The sequence below is a fragment of the Sorghum bicolor genome, chromosome 9 (assembly GCF_000003195.3).
Source record: "Sorghum bicolor cultivar BTx623 chromosome 9, Sorghum_bicolor_NCBIv3, whole genome shotgun sequence".
Classification (NCBI taxonomy): domain Eukaryota; kingdom Viridiplantae; phylum Streptophyta; class Magnoliopsida; order Poales; family Poaceae; genus Sorghum; species Sorghum bicolor.
In genome coordinates, this window is record NC_012878.2 from 5,378,487 (window position 1) to 5,393,947 (window position 15,461).

The following is a 15,461-nucleotide window of genomic DNA, read 5'->3' on the forward strand; positions in this document are numbered from 1 at the left end:
TTGTAGCACTTTCGTTTTTATTTGACAAACATTATCCAATTATTGAGTAACTAGGCTTAAAAGATTCGTCTCGTGATTTACAGTTAAACTGTGCAATTAGTTTTTATTTTTATGTATATTTAATACACCATGCATGTACCGCAAGATTCGATGTGATGGAAATCTTGAAAATTTTTGGGAACTAAACAAGATTATAATTAATTTCAGCATATTGGATAGGGTAAAAAGTTAGAAAAATTATCAAGAAATTGAGCACCCCACGCACTCTAAAAAAGTTTTTTCACAAAAATCTTAAAAAAATTCATAGGAAATTATTACACCCATCGACGCCCCTAAGCTCATTTATACTTCGGGCCTTGTTTAGTTCTGATTCTCCGTCACATCAAATCTCTAGACGCATGTATGTCACACCCTGGCTTTTAAAAGAAACCAGAGTCGTCATATGTGTGCCCAGGAAGTCCACACATATAACAAAAGAATAGAAATATCAGAAACAATGTTATATATATAGCGGAAAATATATTTATATTAACACTTACAAACATCAGAGTACGCGGAAACAGTAGCTAAACTTCTTAGGCTCCAATCTTCTCAGGGACGGTTGACTGGGGGCTCCGTACGCCAAGCACTTCTGATAAGCTTCTAGAAAACTCCATAGCATCTATGCCCTTCTTCTGAGCAGCACTTTACTACACACTGGGGTGTGGGGAAAATAGCAAGGGTGAGTTCATGTCGAACTCAACAAGTACAGGCGGAAAGTATATGACATGCAAGGCTTAATCAATGGAAAAGCTGACACTGTTTAACTGCAGGTGAGCTTTTTTAAGTTGACAAGCTTTTATTACAACTCTATTATTAAAACAACCTATTACTAAATATGGGTAAAGCATCCCAACCCTTAATTAGGTGAAAGTAAATTAGCATCTTATAAAAGACTATCATAATTATTATAGTAATCCAGGGATTAACCCCAATTATTAACACAGGATAGCAATCCTGCCAACACGGAATAGCCATTCCGCCAAAACACGAGGTAGCAACCTCGCCAAGATCCATCTCCAAGTATCCAGTGAATCCAATTTGCTCATCAAGTGAGGGTCTGGACCGCTCGTGACCGTGAGCACGGCTGATATATCAGTTTTACACTCTGCAGAGGTGTGCACTTTCACTCCAAGTCGTGATTCCCATTCGCCCGGGGTCGCGACTCCCCAAAACACTACCAAGGTGAGCAGGCAGGGTTTCACTACGAGACCTTTCACAGGGTCCAACTAATAGGATGCCACTCGTAAGTTTTTGTCGGAGCGCGCGGCAGCCGTGCCCATAGCAATGGGACCCCGAACTGACCGACCTCTTAATATGAATACCCAAGCTACATTCCTTACGCCTACCCGGAAAGTAACACCCTACCAGCGGAGGTCCTGATAATTAGTCAAGCCAGAGCCATATAGCTTGGAGCTGCACTGTAAGTCCCAGGGGGCCGCTCCCTGACTAAGTCCTTACGGAGAGCAGAGACGGGTACGCCCGGCAAACCGGACCACCAACAGTACCCGCTCCCCCTGTCCTCAACAAAACCACGATGCTCGCAAGCACCGCAACATCTCCATCACCGAAGTGACCATTGTTCATCATTTAATCATTTATCATCATTGAAGAATTTATTAGGCAAGATCATTATTTTTATTATTATATAGATTAGATGAGTAGAGCAACTAAGCATATCTACTGTTCACTAAACTACCCATGTATATACCCAGGTATACAAGGAATATAGTAGAAGACTAGTCATGTCCTAAGGTTTGCAGTATTAAGACACATGCAATGGAGAGTAAATGTATTTAAAGTTCATAGGTACAATATGATCAAAGGGTGTCTGCACTTGCCTTAATTCCCAGTGTATATCTGCTCAGAATTCTTTAGCTTCTTTCTTCTGATCTCCAACTTCTGCTTCGACTGTCGGTCCTCAGCTCCTGATCTTCACTGTTGATGAACCACGCTTCTACTCGTAGCAACCAAACAACACGAACAGACAAACAAACAATCACGACTAAGAACAAACAACAATCAAAAGAAAAGCTTAGAAAGAGCGCACTAAACGACACGACTTATTGCTATTTGCTACGATCGTGACAATGCAAGAACGATTGAGAACGGAGCTATCGTTAATCGGACACGACTTTCGGGGTTCGAAGTGTAACGGAGAAGACGACTGTACGCTAGTCGTATTTTATTTAATAAATAACTATATACCACTGAAGCTAATAAAGCATTTATAGTTTTTTTTGAAATATAGCATATATGAAAGCAACTAATCAAGTTATAATTAATAAAGAAACATTAAGGTTGATATTAATAACATGGGCATTTATTTATTTACAAAAGATCAAATTATAAACCTAAGTTGCTTTTAATCAAAAAGTCATTAAATAAATATTAAACAAATTAATTATATAATTTATGTTTAACTAAAAGAATCATAGTTAATAAATACTTAGGTTAATATTAACAAAGTTGATATTAGATTATAAAAGAATATACCAAAGTGTAAACCTAAATTGTTCTTTGTAGATTAAAAGGGCATTTAGTTAGTCATTAATTATTTTATATTTATGGTGAAAATATAAATGGTCAAACGAGGTAACTATTACTGCTAAAGCGTAGTTCACGTCGATACGAACCTAACGCGACAAGAACGGGCCCAAACGGAGTTAAAACGCGCATTCTATGGCCAAAACTAGATGAGTGGCAACACTGTGAATAAACCAAACTAATTTTCGTATTTTAAATAAATAAAAACTGAATTTAAAAAGCATTTTGGACTAAATCTACGAATACCAACGGATCCAGGGGCTAGTCTGCTTAAAACAGGACTTAAATCTAATTACTTTTGAATTGAGAGGGACTGCGGGTTTATTTCGCAAAACCTGAGGGACCTTTTTGCAAAAGTATGGCCAACCCGGCTGGCCACGTGTCGGATTGGGAGTGGCGGGTCCACGGCGGGGCTGTGGACCGGGATTGCGGGCGCTCGTCCACCGGTCCACCGTGGACCGGGGGCGGGTCGGGGCGGCCGGCCGCGGCGGCGGCGCCATGGCCGCGCCGGTGAGCTCGCCGCGGCGGCGCTGTAGGGCGTGGGGAGCCACGCCGAGGGCATGGTCGAGACGCGCGGGGCGCGGCGAGTGCGTTGCGCGGGTCGGCCGCGCGGTAGAGGGACCGGGGCGAGCGCGCACGGCGGCGGGGGTTGGCCGCGGCGGTGGCGTGCTCCAGCGAACTCGTGTGCGCAAACGGAAGAGGGAGAGAGAGCGGAAAGGGAACGGACGTGGTCGTCACCTCGCTGCGAACGTTGAGGGCCGGTCGTCGTCGTCGGAGATGGGGTCGGGGAGGAGATCACCGACGGCGGGTGGAGCTCGAGCGGTGGCAATGGTGGCGGCGCTGCTAGGGTTCTAGGGTGGCCCGCGGCGGTGCCCTAGGGCTCCTAGGGAGGCGTGCGGGCGGCGGCCGGGTGCCCTTAAATAGGTGGAGGCGATCCTCGTTTTGCGCGCCCGCGGAAACCGAGGCGGCGGTTGCGTCCGGCTCCGATCCGGCCGGAGGTAGGGGACGACCAGCGCGGCTGACAGGTGGGGTCGGGGCGTCAGCGGCACGATGCGGGCTGGCAGGCGGGTCCCACATGGCAGCGGCTCAGGCGAGGCGGGCTGCGCGGCTGCTGCTGGGCTGTGGCACTGCTGGGCCAGGCCCAAGAGGGAGGCGCGCGCGGGCTCCGAGCAAGCCGAGCGGGGTGCTGGGCCGCAGCCGAGAGCTGGGCCAAAAACTGGGAAGGGAAGAAAACTCCTTTTCTTTTCCTTTCTTTTTAATAAAAAGTGATTTACGAATTATTTTGCAAAATAAATTTCAAACCATTTTTTTGAATTCAAACAAAACCTGGGATCATTTGGAACTTGTTTTTAGACTATTTTGAAATCCAAATATATTTTAGTTAAAACACATTTCTAAATTGTTTTTTTAACTCGAATTTGAATTAGTTTTCAAATAGGACTTTTGGAGTTTTATTTTTTTCCGAAAACCAACAGGACCTAAACGTGGCTCGCTAGAAATTTTGAAAATTTATTTTTCTCAGACAAACAAAACTAGAGCACAAAGCACACATCAAAACCAAACACCCTTCACTTATCACTTATCTTTATAAAAGTTTTAAAATTTCACATTTTTCTCTCTTTTTGAATTCAATAATTAAATAACCCTTGGAATATTTTAAAAAAAATTTAAATCCTTATTTAATTTAGTGTTTTCTAATAACAATCCAAAAATTAAAATTTTGGAGTGTTATAATGCATGAAGTATTAAGTATAGACGAAAATAAAAACTAATTGCACAGTTTGGTCGGAATTGACGAGATGAATCTTTTGAGTCTAGTTAGTCCATGATTGGATAATATGTGTCAAATACAAACAAAAGTGGTATTATTCCTATTTTACAAAATTTTTTGAAACTAAGGCCTGGTTCAGTTCATGAAAATTTTTGGATTTCGCTACTGTAGCACTTTCGTTTGTTTGTGGCAAATATTGTCCAATCATAGACTAACTAGGGTCAAAAAATTTGTCTCGCGATTTACAGGCAAACTGTGTAATTAGTTTTTGTTTTCGTTTATATTTAATGTTTCATGCATGTGCCACAAGATTCGATGTGATAGGAATCTTGAAAATTTTTAGAAACTAAACAAGGCCTCAATCACTCCGCTCACCGACCGTGGCTTCTCGTCTCCCTCACACCTTCACTCCCTTGCCTCGTTGCCGTCGCCATCGAGGCTCCTGCACCGGAGAGATGAGCGACCGTGTCGACGTCCAGGACTCCTTCGCCGTTCGCCGCGCTCTCGTGCAGTGCACGGGTGGCTCGCCATCCCCCTCTCCTCCATTGCCTAGTGGCTCGCCATCGAGGAGCCGTTCCCAGGAGGGGGATGACACAGACTCCTGCTGCTTGAGCACCCCATCGGCATCCGAATCCGAGGTAAACAACTGCAATTCCCTCGCCACCCCTATGTGTTGTGTATAAACAAATCACACCAATTTTATTGTTCAAGATTGATGAACTTGGATAGGGTGTACTGTGTCCGATTTGTGATTTTTCCCCATTTTGTTCATAGGGCGAAAGTGAAATGTCTGTCCCTGATGCTAAGTTTGAGACCGATTGGAGTGATTTGCATGTGGTGAGGGTCACAAGGTGTGAGCATGGTCGTCCTTCTGTGATGAAAACAGTCATAGGGGGGAAGAACACCGGTAGGCGGTTCTTGGGGTGCCCTTTGGAGGTAACAACCGACCATTGCTATTTCTATTTCTCAAATTACAGTTTCCTATCAATCTCAAAAAAATACAGTTTCCTGACTTCTGCTAACTAGCTCATTGCATTGCTTGAATCTGTAGGACAACGAGTGTGCCTTTACAGAATGGCTGGACGCCCCCTAGCCAAACAGGGCCCAACAAACCCTCAAGAACCTATGGAAGGAACTGAAGGCCACCAAGCGCAGTGAAGCACGAGCGACTCAAGCACTGCACGATTCCCTGGAGGCTAGTGATGTTGCAACCTTGGCAAGGGTCGCTCTGCAAGAGGAAGTGAAAGAGACAAAGCGTGTCGCTCAGCGTGCTTATACCCACTGCCAGGAGGAGGTCCGCTACGCAACCATCGACAAGATCCGGTTGATGTACGTCTTCTACGTACTTCTAGCAGTGGTCTTCTTCCTTATGCTTGTTATCGTCCACAAGTCCTAATGCTACCCAGATCATCTTTTGTTCATATCGTCAAGTGCATGGGTTGTGGTCTTTTGTTCAAATGGTCATGTGTGTCGTAGTTGCTGATGGTTAGTTCCAGTAGTTTAGGTTAGTGGTTCTGGTGGTCAGTCAGCTCACTTAGGTTAGTTTAAGGGTAGAACTCAGAACTTGACAGCCACAAGTTCGCTTCTTTTGTCTATGGGCAAATCAGTTTGTTATAACTGATGCATGCACCACATATGTAAATATGCTAATGGCCATCATGGCTTTAAGTAATGTGCCTGCTTGCACTTCGTGATTCAGTTTTATTGTGAATGATTCAATTTTTGCTTGTCACATGTGCTCACTGGAAAATACCATGAGTACTAGTGACAACTTGCTTCATTGTTGATATCTCACATCACACTGACTAACTCAGACAGAGTGCATTGGTTCACATGTCTTACTAACAGGAGCAGGGAGGATTCCACACCCCTAGCTAGCTGTACCTTGGTTGCTGCAGCCTGCACCAAGCCCCCTTGCTTCTCAGGTGCCAACATCTACAGCCCATCGTGATGGGTTTGCATCCCACAATGCCCCCTCTGTCCCTTCCCGCCATGAACCTCTCGACTACGACCCGCCGGTACTTTGCTCCTGCACCTGAAATGCCTCAAGCTGATCTCATGGACTGATGGCTACCAAGGCCGGAGGTACTACAGATGCAGTAATGTGTGGGTGAGTTTTCTGTATTTGTTTTTGGGTATTTGAACTGATGAAACTGACATGCCGATGACATATTTGACCTGTTTTTGAACTAATTTTGTAGACTTGTCAGGATTGTAACTATTCTAAATGGATCGATCCTCCGTACAATAAGTTTCTGAGCACCTTCCTGTTAGATCTTCACAATGCAGTTAGGACATTGAAGAGGGATATTGCTGATGAAAAACAAGAAAGCTACAAAATGCAAAACATGTATGAGGCACAGCTGCGAGTGAAACAGGAGCTGCTACTGGAGAAAGAGAAACAGGTTGATGCAAAGGATGCAGCCTTGCAAGTGTTGGCTGCAAGGAAGACTTTTGGAACTCAGATGGGTAGCATTGTCTTTGTGTTTGCAGTTGGGGTCTTGTGTGGTGTGTGCTGGAAGACTATTGACAATTGAGACTGATTAGTAGCATTGTGTAGTATGTAAAATGTAGTTCAGACAATGACAGTTGCAATGTAATATGTAGTATGTAGTTCTTTTGCCACTAGTTCGGAGACTGATGTAATATGTAGTTCTTTTGCGACTAGTTTGGACAATGGTAGAGTGTCCTTGAACTAGTTCTTTTGCAGTTCCAATGACAATGGCAACGTTCTCTGTTATGTAAATTGCACTTCCAGCGCCTAGTTCAGACTATGGCAAGTAATGAAATTGCCTATTAAGGCCTTGTTTAGTTCCATTTTTTTGGAAAATAGGTACTGTAGCAATTTCGTTTTTCTTTGATAAATATTTTTCAATCGGATTAATTAGGCTCAAAAGATTCATCTCCCAAATTGCAGGTAAATTATACAATTAATTATTTCTTTTATCTATATTTAATGTTGCATGTATGTGCCGCAAGATTTGATATGACAAAAATATGAAAAAAATTATAAATTTTTTTGGAACTAAACAAGGCCTAAATCTCAAAGACTGGTGGGTCCATTTGGTCAGAAAAAAATGCCATGTGAACATGTCAGCGCCATGTTGGATGATTCATCTATGACCGTGGACATGTTAGACGAAACTATCCGTCATAGATAAACCACTCAATTGCCATCCATCATAGATAAACCACTTAATTGCCAAAATAATCGGTGACGGAAACTATCCATCATAGATAAATCACTCAATTGCCAAAATAATTGATGACGTTCAACAGTAACGGTTACTAAACAAACCGTCATAGATAAATCACCTAATGAATGATCGTCATAAATAATAGAATGTTATGATGGTTTCTTAAAACTTCATCAAGAAACGTCATGTAACCCCCCTTCCCTTTAGGCATTGTTTAGATCCTTTCACGAATGATGTTCTTAAAAGGTATTTACAACTTTGCAGTTTCTACGAGACATTGAATATCCATTTCTGCAGAAGTGTGTGAAAACAATGAATATGCCTCAACAATATCTGTAAATCAAGACGGACAATTATTTCAGCTGTGTTGTGTGGTGAGAATTGAAGTTCATCCCTACCATGCCTTAATATATTTTCTTGATGGTTGCAGTGTCATTGTAGAAGCACTCAAGGTACACACAGAAGCTTTGCTCATCACTGGAGCCAATTCTGCGCAGAGTTGTGAGTTGAAGCCTTTGGACAACTTTTTATATAACCATCTGATTGCTTTTCTTGTCATTAGCCAACCAACGTTTGCTGTGTAGGTCACTGAAGATGTAGAGCGTGCTTTAGCCAAATTGGGTCCTGCAGGTCCTGCTAGGATCCAAGGAAGGCACAAAATCTGCAACTTGATCTGTTTCTACAGTTTTACCTGGATATGCTCCAATAAATTGTGAACTTCATATACCAAATAAAAACAGGAGCTCTCCCAAACGAATTGAAGGCCTTGATGGTAGAAACCTCCAGCTTCAGTTTAGGACTAGGTTATCCCTTCCACTCTTTACAGGGTAAGTAAAAGGCGAGCAGGGAGCAGCAATTCATGTTGTGCTGCTATGCGAACACTCGACATGTTGTCACTTCAGGACCTGAGTCATCTGTGAAATTGGACATTCTGGTACTTGAGGGTGTGTTTAATAAAGAGGAAGACGAGGGTTGGACTGAAGAAGACTTTGAAAGTCACATTGTTAAAGAACGAGAAGGCAAGAGACCTCTTTTATATAACTGGAGACCTGCAGATAACCCTTAAAAGAAGGTTTTGGGACTGTTCCTATTATGATACAAAATGTCTAGTATAAAAAAATATCAACTGGACACTAGGCCCAACTCAAACAGGCCCAATTTGGCTAGAGGCCCAGCTCCAAAACAATACTACAGACACCTCTTTAAACGCACGTCTGAGTATAGAATATTGTAGACATGTGCACCAAACATACGTCTGTAATTTAACGCCTGTGCAATGCGCGTCTGTGTTCCAGCTAATCAGAGACAGGTGTTTATTGAGACGCTTATTACAGACGCTTGTGATTCAACAGACGTCTGTGTTAGTACTTATCACAGACGCATGTTTAACAATTCTTATACATGACATGCGAATTTAAGCTTTTTTCACATAGTGTTATTTGTGTCACTTATGCCCGTTCAGATGCGTGTCACTTAAGCCAGGAACATCCTCTTTTGGCCACGTCTGTGCATCCAGTGCTAGCGCATGTGCCATGCTGTGTGACCACTCTAGGTCCACACCAGTCATGCACACCATGCTTGTGCAATTGTGACACACGCGTCTGTGAAACCGTAAGAGTCGGCTCTGATATCATTCTGTAACGTCCCGCCTCACGAGGCCGGACCCGCTTACATCTGGCAGCTTTTCTAGGATATAGTCAGCCCCCACAGACCAACACTACTCTTTTCTACACACTTTGTCCTCACTCGTGCGCACCCGAGATGTACTTTCCGGTCGGTCACCCATCCCTAAATTTTTCTAGGCCAAGCACTCTTAACTTTAGAGTTCTTTGGAGATGGGCTTCCGGAAAGAAGTTGCAACTTGTTGATGAGTCTTCTATTAATCCTATTAAGCCCTGGGCCGGGTGTTACAGACTGGCCGATGCAGCTGTGAGGAGCCCTCCCATGGTGAGTCTAAGGACAAGCATAAGAAGGTTACACCAGCAAAGATTAATAAGCGCCCTCGCCAAGAGGAGTTTAAAGGGGAGTCTAAGGACAAGCATGAAGATGTTACACCAACAGCGGGACAAAAGAAGCACAGACCGAAGAGGATTGATAACCTATCCCCAACCGAGATCTTAAGTACAGGTCATAAGAGGAGGCAACGAGTGCAAGCCCCAAGCGAGATTAATATAATAGAGAACTGTGCACTTGAAGAAGGGGCTCTGATGATTTATAAATATGTGAAAGACTAAGTTTTCTGAAGTTGTCGAACTTATATTGACTTACCTGATGTTTTCTGGATAGTTGCAGATTTTCTTGACTTACCCGATGGGGGACACTGATTCCCTCCTAACCATCATCACTGTCTCTAGACCACTCCAAAACAGGATGGCACTGGGCACCCAAAGAGAGACAAAGAATCATATTTTCCTTTAATATAAGCACTCCTCTTGCTTGTATGATGCACCTGTGTCCTGCTGGTGTCTATTACAATGGTCGGCCGGCTAGGCCCACCTAGGTTGTGTATCATATTAGGGCACTGTCCCTGTCATGCAAATGCTTGCTTAACATATATTTATTATATATGATAGAATTAATCTATGGTGTCACTTTATATATATATGATAGAATTTAAACTCTGAACTCACGAGTGAACATTTTTGCAGGAAGGTCCACCCCACGCAGGCGAAAACAAAAGAATCCACTCAGGCTGCCGCCAATGCTAGGGTTGACCTGACTACTCCCCATAAAAATGGTTTACTGGCATTGCATTTTATGGATTGCTTTTTTGGTGGTCTTCTATTTGAGCTCTGCTTGGAGGGATACAGTACTGCGGTCCTGGAGTACCTTCTCTTCCATGCAAAAAACACCTCTGAGTTCCCAAAGACCTGCAGTGATGTTCTGGAAGAGTTGTAATTGTTGGTATTGTAGTTGCAGGCGTGTTTGCTATTGCCGGAGTGTTCTGTTGTCGGCGTGTTGCTCTTTTGATTGTGATGTCATTTCATGTGTTGTAAGTGTGTGGTGCCTGGACAAACAACGTTTTCTCTGTGCCTTAGTACGGGGTGTGTGGACAAACAATACAATATTAACGTTCTCTTATATAATCTTCGTGTGATCAACACATGTGTATTAAGGTCAACATAGAGTTAAACTTAACGTTATTATTAATAAGTCAACAGATTTCTAAAGGCAACACCGATAGACCGTTCTGGCTGGCACAATGCTTGTTCGTTTTAGCTGGCATAGTGCTGGTCTGTTTTGGCTCAGCAACATCTCTTAAAAAATGCTACATTTTCATATGGATCAACACATGTGTAGTAAGGTCAACATAGAGTTACAATCAACGTACTTATGAATAAGTCAACGGACTTCTAAAGGCAACACCGATAGTGCGTTCTGGCTGGCATAGTGCTTGTCCGTTTTGGCTGGCACAGTGCTGGTCCGTTTTGGCTCAGCAATATCTCTTAAAAATTCTATATTTTCATACAGATCAACACTTATGGGGTTGGGTTCACTTAGTGCTCAGCGTGAGTTTACTGGGTTCACTTTAGCTCTAGCTTCCAGCGACGGCCCAGGGCCCAACGAGTGGCGCGACAGGCACATAACCTTGCTCCTAGGGTTCGAGCACCCATTCCCCATTCCAAAACCCCTCTCCCTCTCCCATTCTAGGGTACCGCCACCACCGCTGCCTCCCCTCCGCGACCTCACCGGCGAAACCTCAGGTCACGGCTAGGGTCGCAACTCTTCGCCGCGGATCGTACATCGCCGGGTATGCCCCCGTACTGTGCTAGCGCTGCTTCTTTCCTCCTCCGCCCTCACTTCTCTTCGCTGCGAAACCCTAGCCCTAGACCAATCGTTGTCCTCCTTCTCCTGCAGGTTCGTCGCGAGTGCCGAGGATCGAGAAGGCTCCGCTGCCACCGCAGCGTCACCCACCGTCCCTGCCTCGTCACCCCGTCCGCTGCTGACGTTCGAGGTGCGTGTAGGTGTCTCTTCGTGACTAGAAAATTAGAGCAGACTCATTGGTGGTGTGTCCAAGAAGCACACCGTGCTCGCAATGCTGCGGTACCATCCGATGAAGAAGAAAAGACTTTGCATCTTACTGAAGATGAATATCTTATGGTAAACTACTGGCTGAAGAAGAATACATGATGCCACTTAGAATAATTTTTTTGTTTATGCAGCATGCTCTAACAAATTAGCAAATTATTTATGCAACATGTCCCTGATTGGCTGATTTCACGCCCAAAAGCATATAAGTTAACTATAAAATATTGGTGTTCCCTATAAGTCCACAGCATTTACACGGTGTTCGTATGTTGATGACAGTGTCATCAATGCTCCAGGTATTGTTTGGAATTTTGATGTGTTGCTGATCATCAGGTGATATCACTGACTTTAAATATGTTTTTTTTTGAAATTTCAGAGTTCAGATACGCAAAAGGTATTGTTCAAATTTTTAGTTGGTTCTTCAAAATTTTCAGTTGGTTCTTTGCCTAGTGATGCCATTGACTAATATAACTTCAAATCTGTAGCGAAATTTGATAGATTGAAAAAAGCGCAATTGAATGAGTTGAAAAAAATGGATGGCCCAAGTGTATGGAACGATTACTAGAAGCGATAAGAGTATTGATATTTCCAGGTTTGTAATCGATCTGAACCAAATAATTTGGACCTTAGTGTTGCTTATTAATTTTTAATGAATGGAAGTGCCGACTTCATCTCAAACTCATTCATCAAACTGTAGGTGTGCAAGATTGGGATTGGTGTCGACATTCAAACCTCAGTGGCAAGTCCTATGGTGTAATTGGTGAACTTGAACTGTATGGTGCTTTGTGGAACTTGAACTTTATCTTCTTCTGTACTATTACGACAGAGTGTATTCCCACACACGAAAACAGAAGGAAATCATACGGGAGGGGATCCAGGCGCAGACTCTACCTGCCGCCGCGTTGCTCTGTCAATTGGGTCCATTGCCTGCTAGATGTCCTGCTCTCGACTAGGGAACGAGAACGACCTGCCTGGTCCACCGCACAGTAGCCACCAGCCGTCGCCTAGCACAAGAGGAAAGAAAAAACAAGCGATATGAGATCAAGTGTTGGACAGCGCGAATAGATTGAGCATAGGCGGACAGGAGAGTAGCACCAACCTCACCGGTAATGCCCCTGTGATCTGAAACCCTAACAAATCGCCAGTGATGCTGAAACCTAGCACAAGAGGAAAGAAAAAGCAAGTGATACAAGGTCTTCTCCATTCCATCGTTCCTGTTGCCAATTGTCTATCTGTCTTAACATTTTGCATGTCTATTTTTGATTTCTCATTCAGTTCATCTAGTTCTAACTTTTTCATTATTTTTTTACTTTGTTGCATAGGCACTGACATCATGCAGATCTCCCACAAGGTCTTCTCCATTTCATCATTCCTCTATTGGGTTCCGTCCCTGAGCTCATTGCCTTTGCCAGCACCTGCCACTCTTGGCGCGCTGCCTTGTCATCACACCCATCCAAATCTACACTCCTCACCTTTCTGCCACCTCTCCTCATCCAGCCCCACATTACTGTCCCTTCCAGCACTGACAGTTGTGTGTTTCGCACATGCAAAGTCATTGATCCAGCAGAATTGAGAAGAACCCTTTGCTGTCAGATTCCTGAATTAACATTTGATGTGGCGTGGTTATTTGGTTAGCCGTGGTTCGCTGGTTCTTCCTATGGCTAGCTGATTTGTGGTTGTGATGAAGATTGTCGTGTTGTGGATGTGTTCACTGGTGCCCAAGTTGTACCTCCACATCTCCCATTTGAGAACAGTGTTATTAGCTTGTATGGCATGCTGACAGCTCCCCTTTCATCACGAGACTCACACCTCCTACTTTGCGCACTATTAGAACATAGCAATCATCATTTCCTGCTTGATTGGGTGATCAGCAATAATGATTGGTCAAGATTGGATTTATGTTGCATAGATTGCAATAATGATGTAGAGATTGTGCAGATTGTGGAGTTCAAGGGTGATTTCATCGCTATGGGATTGGCGCCTAGGCGGGGATTCAGGTCCAAGCTATACACCCTGTCCTTAGCCCCCCAGCTTGGTCTACAGGAGATAGAAGTTGAGTGGTGGGCCACCATTGGATGGCCATTAAGACATTTCATGGTGGTATGCAATGGAATCCTTCATATTGTTGAGGACCCATTGTGCTTTCGTACTAGCTCAGGTGTGTACAAAGTCTACCGCCTGGACATGTCAACTAAGCCTACAACTTGCGTGGAGGTGGTGAATCTGGAGAATGACACTCTCTTTATTGGGCTTGATCCAAGGAGCTCGCCATTCTATTGTACGAGTCCAGGACGATGGGGCGGGAGGAGCAACTGCCTGTACTGTGCCCATTACAGTCAACCCTGTGCTTCTCCTAGGCTGGGTGATGTCGTTTTGGTGGATGAAAACATCTTCCAAGGCATTGGGTATTGGCCATTCTGGGTCTACCCAAGCATGTTATACTCAGATGGGCAGTGATCTTTCTATTTGCATGTAAGTCTCTGCATTTTCTACCAATGAGACATTTTGTTGAACACATATGATACATACTCTACTATTTTCGGCGCGTCTTAAAATATTTTGGCCTGGCCTGATATTGTGCATGTTTTCTCTAACTGGCCTAAGACACATGCATGTGATTACAGTACTAACTGACACCTCTTTGTCGAATTTTGGCTTCTGAAAACCAACCAGTGTACTGTTATTTGAACACTAGTGGTCCCTCTTATCTGAAAACTAGTATGTATGTTATCTCATATCTGTTGGTATTTGGGCTATATGATATCTGAAAATCAAAGTGATACATGCAGTGTGAGGGCAATGCATCTGTGGTAACTGAATGTGCAACTGTACTGAACAAGGAATGATGACAAGTGGTAGCTGTTCTGTGCATTTTACTTGCAGTGAAAGCAGTACAGACAATGTGCCAAACACATAAACCTCGGGTCGCGGCTAGGGTCGCAACTCTTCGTCGCGGACCGTACATCACCGGGTATGCCCTCGTACCGCGCAAGCACTACTGCTTTCCTCCTCCACCCTCGCTTCTCTTCGCTATGAAACCCTAGCCCTCGACCAATCGTCGTCCTCCTCCTGCAGGTTCGTCACGAGTGCCGAGGATCGAGAAGGCTCCGCCGCCACCGCTGCGTCGCCCACCGTCCCCGCCTCGTCACCTCGTCCGCTGCTGACGTTCAAGGTGCGTGTCGGTGTCTCTGTCTCTTCGACCCAGCTACTAGATCCCAGTACGCTTGCTGAGCTTGAGAAAATTGAACTGGTTCAATTCAGTCGGGTGTCGGGTAGAAGCAGGAGGCGATCACCCAGTTGGATTGATTGATACTGGAAGTACTTGCCTAACCCACCATTTGTTTTTTAGAGATTCCCCATTCTAGGGTTCAAGTGATGTCGTGGGCACACCCGTGTCCGACCTACGAGGCCGGGGGTGAAAGGTCACCGTGTCCGACCTGCGAGGCGCCGTCACACCCGTGGGCGCACCCGTCGTCACCGAGAGAACCCTTTGTTCTCAGTGTATGCCTTCTTTATTGTCACTGAATTCCTTGTTAATTAATTTGTCACTGAATTTGTCACTGTCACTTCTTTATTGTTATTTAGTGTATGCCTTCTTTTAACCTGTTGTGAAATCTGTCACTGAATTGTTTGTTATTTAATTTGCAGGCATGGTGGAAGGGAAGTGCAAGATTTCCTTGTTCATATGGAGTGCCTTTTGTAATATTATTAGTAGTACTTTGTAGTATTCTTGTTGTAGTGGATGTAATGAACTTGTATGATTAAGGTGGATGTAATAATAATAGTAGTAGTACTTTGTAGTATTCATGTTATCTGGTAGAATCTTGTTATTTTGTAGTATCCTTGTTGTCAAGTTAGGATTCTGTTTTTTTCATTGA

General features: G+C 44.0%; 1 protein-coding gene and 1 pseudogene across 3 annotated transcripts; both read left to right on the forward strand.

Moving 5' to 3' along the window:
* Positions 4,723-7,174, forward strand: LOC110430114 (endonuclease 8-like 3). 3 transcript variants are annotated; one of them, XR_002447343.1, is made up of 5 exons: positions 4,723-4,995; positions 5,132-5,293; positions 5,409-5,686; positions 6,206-6,467; positions 6,559-7,174. XR_002447343.1 is itself a non-coding variant. In XM_021447117.1 (3 exons), the coding sequence occupies exons 1-3, from the start codon at positions 4,813-4,815 to the stop codon at positions 5,448-5,450; spliced, it is 387 nt and encodes a 128-aa protein (XP_021302792.1). In that variant the 5' UTR covers positions 4,724-4,812; the 3' UTR covers positions 5,451-6,055. The 3 variants fall into 3 exon arrangements, 1 of the variants encoding a protein (XP_021302792.1); XR_002447342.1 differs by having other exon boundaries at positions 4,725-4,995; positions 6,206-7,174; XM_021447117.1 differs by lacking the exons at positions 6,206-6,467; positions 6,559-7,174 and having other exon boundaries at positions 4,724-4,995; positions 5,409-6,055.
* On the forward strand, positions 12,916-14,429 carry LOC110430381 (annotated as a pseudogene).

Coding starts and splice junctions, on each gene's coding strand:
- LOC110430114 (XM_021447117.1), top strand. CDS start 4,813: ATGAGCGACCGTGTCGACGTCCAGGACTCCTTCGCCGTTCGCCGCGCT. Junction 4,996..5,131: donor CATCGGCATCCGAATCCGAG/GTAAACAACTGC, acceptor TTTTGTTCATAG/GGCGAAAGTGAAATGTCTGT. Junction 5,294..5,408: donor TCTTGGGGTGCCCTTTGGAG/GTAACAACCGAC, acceptor TTGAATCTGTAG/GACAACGAGTGTGCCTTTAC.